Source organism: Bombina bombina, chromosome 1 (assembly GCF_027579735.1).
Source record: "Bombina bombina isolate aBomBom1 chromosome 1, aBomBom1.pri, whole genome shotgun sequence".
Classification (NCBI taxonomy): domain Eukaryota; kingdom Metazoa; phylum Chordata; class Amphibia; order Anura; family Bombinatoridae; genus Bombina; species Bombina bombina.
In genome coordinates this window covers 1,446,455,746-1,446,464,204 of record NC_069499.1, presented here as the reverse complement: position 1 = coordinate 1,446,464,204, position 8,459 = coordinate 1,446,455,746, and the positions used below count along the sequence as shown (strand labels likewise).

The following is an 8,459-nucleotide window of genomic DNA, read 5'->3' as shown; positions in this document are numbered from 1 at the left end:
CTAGACTTGTCTATTTATTGGGGGATTATTAGTACATAGTGACAGCGGACACCATTTCGCCCGCGGCGAGTAACGGCGAGTTTATCCGCGTCTAAAATGACTGATGAATTGACGGCTTAGTACATGGAGCCCATGAACATGGTTTATGTCAGCTAATATTAATATAGAAAAGGCTGCCGGTGTGGTGCCACTGTATTTGTGTTGTAGTAAGATGTCCCAGTGTAGTATTCCTTCCCAGCAAACAGTAAGCTGACACAGGCCGTAAAACAGGAACAGGCTATACCAGGTAGCCGCACGGAGAAAAGTATCTCAATGTAGGTCAGCGTGTAGAGGTCAAATGTTTGACAGATCACAGCAGACGTCCGCTATAGAAACGACTCAGCTTTCTATGGAAGTCAATGTCCAATTGAAAGAACCAAAAGTTTGTAAAATCTAATATTTGCAAACAAGATCAGATGTGTTTATATTTAAAAAATATTTTATTTGAGCAATACAACGCGTTTCTCGGCCTTAGAGCTCACGGCCGTTTCATCAGGTAATGTATGTGATTAAAACAACATGGATGCTTTTTAAAAACACAAATAGAACAGGATTGGTTGGAACTTCTGCCAAAAAACTAAAAACACATCTGCTTGAATAATAAAAATCAAAGGTAGCGACAAGTGATTACGGTTAAAAACATATGCAACATTAAAACTTAACAATACTAAATAAAATATGTAACAAAATATTCTCTACACATTGTTACAAATAAAAGTAACAAAATATTCTCTACACATTATAGAAAATAAAAAAACAAAATATAAAATGTGTGATATAAAAAATATGTATGCTATAACAGACTAAAATATGTGTGTGTATATATATTTGTTATAGTATTCTAAGTAGCAATATAAAACACGAGATAACAAATAATAATAAAAAAAAAATAATAAAAATAAAAAATCCCTGCAGAAATATATATTGCTTGATCTGTACGGTAAATGGTATAATGACTTCCTAGATTGTCAGATTCATAATTGATACATAGAATCATATAGATACGTGGTGTATAAAGGTCATCTCTAACTATGATGAAGGTAAATGCGAGGGAATATGCGTCTAAAATATTGTTATATTGCACAATCGCAAAAACAGTTACAAATGTACATATGTACCACTGATAGCACTGTGATAAGAGAGATATGGACGGGGAGGGAAGATACTGGTGTGCATGTGTCCACGGCGCCATGCTTGACAAGGGCAAGGGACTAATAAGAATACAAAAGAATCTAAATGAAACACATCATGATATTGATGTAGTTGCATACTAAGGGGCCAATTTATGAACGTACAGGAGGACATGATCCACTGTAGTGGATCATGTCAGCAAGACATCGATAAATGCCAACAGCGCATTCATGTGAAATGCTTGTGCAATGCTGCCCCCTGCAGATTTGTGGCCAATCGGCCCCTAGCAGGGAGTGTCAATCATCCCGATCGTATCCGATCAGGATGATTGCTGTTTGCCACCTCAGAGGTGGCAGACGAGTTACGGAACAGCGGCCTTAAGACCGCTGCTTCTTAACTTATGTTCCTGGTGAACCTGAAGACTCGCATGGAAACAGCTGCATTTGCAGCTACATAAATCAGCCCATTGGATCATGGTCTAGATTTCAAACCTCAATCTTAACTTTCTTAACATTCCATTTAATTAGAATAATATCACTTTGCACAATACAACTTGTCTTAAACAAGTTAGGGCAGCAGAAGGGGAGTTGTGGTAACACAGTAAGTTTTTTTGGAGAGGCTGGCTGGGCAAGTAAGTAACTACACACCATCAGGTGTGTTAAATATGCATTTGCAGATGGATGGATATTTTAAAAGTATTGTTTGACAGATTTTTTAACATTTAATAAAATCAAGAAAAAAGCATGCTTGTTAAAATGTTAAACGAGCATGCTTAAGATTAAGGGGCGATTTATCAAGCCCCGCTCTCGCCGGAAAACAGAAGTTATGAAGCAGCAGTCACCATAACTTGTCCACCTGTTCTGAGGCAGCGGAAAGAAATCAACCCGATCCTATACGATCGGGTTGATTGACACCCACTGCAAGCAGCCGATTGGCCGCAAAACTGCAGGGGGCGACATAGCACCAGCAGTTCACAAGAACTATAATCCAGTAGAGAGGCGCACCACAGAGACAATCACTCCATAGTAAAAGTAACTGTTAGTTTATTGCGGCACATCGTTAAAAGCATATAACAGGGCACACAGGCCCAGCAGGCTCACAGGTAAAAACACAACACAGGTGTGTCAGATAGTCACGCAGACATGTTTCGTGAGCATGTTCACTTGTTCACTGCATGTAGGACTATTCTGACACACCTTTACTTATACCACAAATTTAAAGACACAGTATAGATTTAGGAGTGGTACAAGTTAACAACGGACTCAAAATAGTATACTTTTATTTCTAAATACTTTATATGAAAAGAGAAAATAGTAAATCTAATATTGTTTTATAGCTATCCTTTAACCATGTGAACGGAAAAAAGTTTTGATATATAGTGCTAAAGTTGCAACTACTATATTATAACAATTCTAAACAATTCAAAATATATAAACGTATCAAAAATGTTGTTTAAGTAGTACTGTCAAATTTTAAGAAGCAACAATATGTTATTTATGACTAGAAAGCACTATATATTCCATTAAAACTGTTTACTTTGTTTCGCTTAAAATAGTACATTTAGAAAGAACAACCTTCTTTTTAAAGCCTTAAGAGTGAGAAACAGATAGAGAAATAGGTATATACAGGGAGTGCAGAATTATTAGGCAAATGAGTATTTTGACCACATCATCCTCTTTATGCATGTTGTCTTACTCCAAGCTGTATAGGCTCGAAAGCCTACTACCAATTAAGCATATTAGGTGATGTGCATCTCTGTAATGAGAAGGGGTGTGGTCTAATGACATCAACACCCTATATCAGGTGTGCATAATTATTAGGCAACTTCCTTTCCTTTGGCAAAATGGGTCAAAAGAAGGACTTGACAGGCTCAGAAAAGTCAAAAATAGTGAGATATCTTCCAGAGGGATGCAGCACTCTTAAAATTGCAAAGCTTCTGAAGCGTGATCATCGAACAATCAAGCGTTTCATTCAAAATAGTCAACAGGGTCGCAAGAAGCGTGTGGAAAAACCAAGGCGCAAAATAACTGCCCATGAACTGAGAAAAGTCAAGCGTGCAGCTGCCAAGATGCCACTTGCCACCAGTTTGGCCATATTTCAGAGCTGCAACATCACTGGAGTGCTCAAAAGCACAAGGTGTGCAATACTCAGAGACATGGCCAAGGTAAGAAAGGCTGAAAGACGACCACCACTGAACAAGACACAGAAGCTGAAACGTCAAGACTGGGCCAAGAAATATCTCAAGACTGATTTTTCTAAGGTTTAATGGACTGATGAAATGAGAGTGAGTCTTGATGGGCCAGATGGATGGGCCCGTGGCTGGATTGGTAAAGGGCAGAGAGCTCCAGTCCGACTCAGACGCCAGCAAGGTGGAGGTGGAGTACTGGTTTGGGCTGGTATCATCAAAGATGAGCTTGTGTGGCCTTTTCAGGTTGAGGATGGAGTCAAGCTCAACTCCCAGTCCTACTGCCAGTTTCTGGAAGACACCTTCTTCAAGCAGTGGTACAGGAAGAAGTCTGCATCCTTCAAGAAAAACATGATTTTCATGCAGGACAATGCTCCATCACACGCGTCCAAGTACTCCACAGCGTGGCTGGCAAGAAAGGGTATAAAAGAAGAAAATCTAATGACATGGCCTCCTTGTTCACCTGATCTGAACCCCATTGGGAACCTGTGGTCCATCATCAAATGTGAGATTTACAAGGAGGGAAAACAGTACACCTCTCTGAACAGTGTCTGGGAGGCTGTGGTTGCTGCTGCACGCAATGTTGATGGTGAACAGATCAAAACACTGACAGAATCCATGGATGGCAGGCTTTTGAGTGTCCTTGCAAAGAAAGGTGGCTATATTGGTCACTGATTTGTTTTTGTTTTGTTTTTGAATGTCAGAAATGTATATTTGTGAATGTTGAGATGTTATATTGGTTTCACTGGTAAAAATAAATAATTGAAATGGGTATATATTTGTTTTTTGTTAAGTTGCCTAATAATTATGCACAGTAATAGTCACATGCACACACAGATATCCCCCTAAAATAGCTAAAACTAAAAACAAACTAAAAACCACTTCCAAAAATATTCAGCTTTGATATTAATGAGTTTTTTGGGTTCATTGAGAACATGGTTGTTATTCAATAATAAAATTAATCCTCAAAAATACAACTTGCCTAATAATTCTGCACTCCCTGTATATATCCTATAGGTATAAGAGGAGGGCAAGTTTTTTTTAATAATTGGTGATCACATGCAAAGAAGAAATGCAATTATTTAGGTAAATAAATCTAGGTCCCTTCTCATATTTAGACCTTGGGGATTACTTGTCTTAAGGGAGAAGATCCAGTAGACTTCTCGTTTATTTAATTTGTCTTCCCTGTTGCCACCTCTTCTCCAATGTGGTACATGATCAATTCCTTGTAAAGTTAAGCTAGACATATCTATCAGAATCATGCAGACTTTTAAAATGTCTGGATATAGGAGTGTCTGATTTGTCATCTTTCCCAGACCGTAAGTGTTCTAAGAACCTGTCTTTGATAGGACGCTTCGTTTTTCCTACGTACTGACAATTGCAAATTTTGCATGTCAGGAGATAAACCACATGGGTGGTCTTGCAATTAATGAAAAAATGTATCTTGTGTTCATTCTGTGTTGTACTGGAGTGAAACGTGTCACCCTCTTGTACATGTTCACAAGTTATGCAGTCTTTTCTTCTGCATTTATAGAAACCTTTCTTTCCTTTTAACCAATTGGTATTGTTTTTATTCATCATATCAGAAGGTGATAGATGATTGGCTAGGGTTTTGCCTCTCTTGGGTATGAAGTTAATTCCTTGCTGTACTATTTCCTTCAGAATAGGATCTGTGTACAAAATGGGAACACTTTCCCTTATTATATCACAGATTTTGTGGTAATCTGTACTATATGTAGTAATGAATTTAGGTGTAGTGGTCGAAGATTGCTTGTTTTCTTTCTCTCTATACTTGAGGAAATTTTCCCTGGGTATATCCTTTATACTATCTTTGGCAGCATCTAGTATGTTATCAGTGTAACCTCTCTGTTTTAATCTGTTAGTGATTATCATACTGTTTTCTTCATATTGTTTTTCATTTGTACAGTTTCTTTTTGCCCTAATGTATTCTCCCTTCGGGATGCCCCTGAGTACATGTGTGGGATGGCAGGATTTAAATGACAAAAGAGTATTGCCTGCAGTGGGCTTTCTGTAAAGACTAGTTTCTATTTTGTTCTCAATCACATTTGCAGAGATCTTTAAGTCTAGAAAGTTGATAGTTTCTGCATTATTCTCTCCTACAAGTCTAATACCATCAGCATTTTGATTCATAAATTCACAAAAGGAATCTGCTTCCGATTCACTTCCTTCAAATACAAAGAACAGGTCATCAATGTACCTATAGAAATGCTTTATCTTATTTCTGAAAGGATTTCTTTCTCCAAAGACGTGGAACAGCTCCCACCACCCCATAAAGAGGTTTGCATAGGATGGGGCAAACTTTGCCCCCATAGCTGTTCCACGTCTCTGGAGAAAGAACTCAGTGCCAAACATAAAGAAATTATGCGTTAGGAGATACTCTATAGCTCTTAAAATAAAACTCTTGGTCGCTGAGTCATAATCACTGTATGTATCAAGGAAAAATTCTATGGCAGTCATACCTTTATTGTTTTGTATACAGGTGTATAGAGAGGTGACATCCACCACTAGAAATCTGAAGGCGGGTAAGAGTTTACAGCATATCATTCTGTATAGGCTGTTTTTCTCCAGCAATATCGCTTTTGACGAATATGCAGGCTGATAGATAGACCTGCACGCTGACATCCGTTCCGATCTGGGAATTACACTCTCTGCACTCAGAAATTAGGCTGAAGATGAGGTGGGTTGCTTTTTGCTAAAACTACATTAAGGGCACATATGTTATTTAAATTTTAGGCTCACAGGTATTGGACTTTTAAATTGTACCGTTGTTAACTTGTACCACTCCTAAATCTATACTGTGTCTTTAAATTTGTGGTATAAGTAAAGGTGTGTCAGAATAGTCCTACATGCAGTGAACAAGTGAGCATGCTCACGAAACATGTCTGCGTGACTATCTGACACACCTGTGTTGTGTTTTTACCTGTGAGCCTGCTGGGCCTGTGTGCCCTGTTATATGCTTTTAACGATGTGCCGCAATAAACTAACAGTTACTTTTACTATGGAGTGATTGTCTCTGTGGTGCGCCTCTCTACTGGATTATTGTGCATTTATTTTTAAGTTGGCAGACTTAATTTGGGGCCTCATAACAGGACTTTCCATATTTGCACCCACTCTCCTTTGAGCCAACAGGAGGATTTGTCTCTCCACCCCCTGCAGCAATTACGTTGGGAGTAGTGAATTGAGCGCTACACACACAGAACCTTTTGTGTAGTTCACAAGAACTGCTGGTGCAATGATAAATGCTGACAGCATATGCTGTCTGCATTTATTGATGTGCAGCAGACATGATACGCTACATCGTATTATGTACGCTCGCACTATAATAAATCTACCCCTAACAGTCCAAAAAAAAAGTTGTCTGAAAATTCAATATTGAGCATGCTTTGAAAAACCAACCAAAATATAAAAGCTGGAAATGAAATGTCTCAATGCTAAGAATCTGAAACATGTTTACATTGCAAAATGATTTGCTAGCCCTTTGGAAACCGTTTGGAAGAGCTTGTGACAGGAATATGGTCCTAGGAATTATTTAGGAGTTTTAAAAGTTTTTTCCTTATTACATCTCTGATTTCTCGGTTTCTCAGGCTATAAATAATTGGATTACACATGGGGGTTATAACTGAGTAAATCACGGCCATCACTCTGTCAAAAACAATAGGATAATTTTTGGTCACCCTTACATACATGAAGCCCACACTACCAAAAAAGAGCATTACCACAGTGAGATGTGCAACACAAGTTGAAAATGCCCGTTTCTGCCCCTGTATTGATCTTATTTTTAAAATGACTGAAATTATCTTGAAGTATGAATAAATTATACAAAATAAAGCAAAGAACAAAAGAATGGAAAACATAGCAAAGTCCACAGAAAGATTGAGGGAAATATCAGAACATGCTAATTTCATTAGAGGATCAAAGTCACAAAAAATATGATCAATCTTGTTTGAGGAACAGAACTTCAGTTTGGAAAGCAAAAGTATTTGGGGCGTAGGTCCAATGAGCCCAATAACCCAACAGTAACCCACCAAATGGAAACAAAATTTTGTGTTCATTATGGTTGGATACCTAAGAGGATTGCATATGGCAACATAGCGGTCAAATGCCATTGCTGTTAAAAGATAGGTCTCAGTGATGCCCAGACAGTGTAAGAAATAAATCTGTAAAATGCATCCAATAAATGAGATAAGCTTCTGATTCAGCAGGTTTGCCAACATTTTAGGTATTGTAACTGTTGTATACCAAATCTCCAAGAAGGAAAGTATAACAACAAAAAAGTAGAGTGGAACTTGCAGGTGTTTCTGTGTATAAATAAGAGTTATTACTGTAACATTACCACTGAGTGTGAAAAAGTAGATAAAGAATAGCAAGACGAAAAGTAGACTTTCACATCCGTTGAGATCTGAAAAACCAACAATTATGAATTGTGTAACAAGGGAGTGATTTGTATGATTAATTTCCATGTTGCTGTATAAGTTCATAAAACAGTTCTTTCAGTGTTGAATTTTTAACGTTCCTAGGAGTAAAATTAATTAAAGATTAGTAAAGTTTAATTATTTAACTATGTCAAGTTACAAATAAATATACATTTTTATAACAATGCTAATTGTGTTATAGAATACCACATTAAATAAGTGCCTACATAAAAAATACTATATATAATTATATATGTACTTTCATATAGTCTATTACATTTTATATTCCCCACTCTTTATACATAGGTACACAGGTAAGCCTATGTCCATACTTTTTCTATTATTATTATATATATTTTTTTGTATTCCCCCTGTATACATAATTCCACATCTTTATACACATTGATTCCATGTTGATATATAACTTTATGTCAGTATATGCTCTAGGTAAAGCTATATATTTCCCCTGTATGATCTCCTTTACTAGACACAGAGGCATATTTAACAAATGTCTTGCGGACCTGATACGACAGTGCGGATCAGGTCCGCAAGACATTGCTGAATGCGGAGAGCAATACGCTCTCAGTATTCAGCATTGCGCCAGCAGCTCCCAAGAGCTGCTGATGCAACGCTGCCCCCTGCAGACTCGTGGCCAATGGGCCGCCAGCAGG

General features: G+C 37.7%; 1 protein-coding gene across 1 annotated transcript; it reads right to left on the bottom strand.

Moving 5' to 3' along the window:
- Positions 1 to 6,894: 6,894 nt before the first annotated feature.
- Positions 6,895 to 7,836, bottom strand: LOC128666217 (olfactory receptor 6N2-like). The gene has a single exon (XM_053720686.1). The coding sequence runs from the start codon at positions 7,834 to 7,836 to the stop codon at positions 6,895 to 6,897; it is 942 nt and encodes a 313-aa protein (XP_053576661.1).
- Positions 7,837 to 8,459: the final 623 nt, after the last annotated feature.

Coding starts and splice junctions, on each gene's coding strand:
- LOC128666217 (XM_053720686.1), bottom strand. CDS start 7,836: ATGGAAATTAATCATACAAATCACTCCCTTGTTACACAATTCATAATT.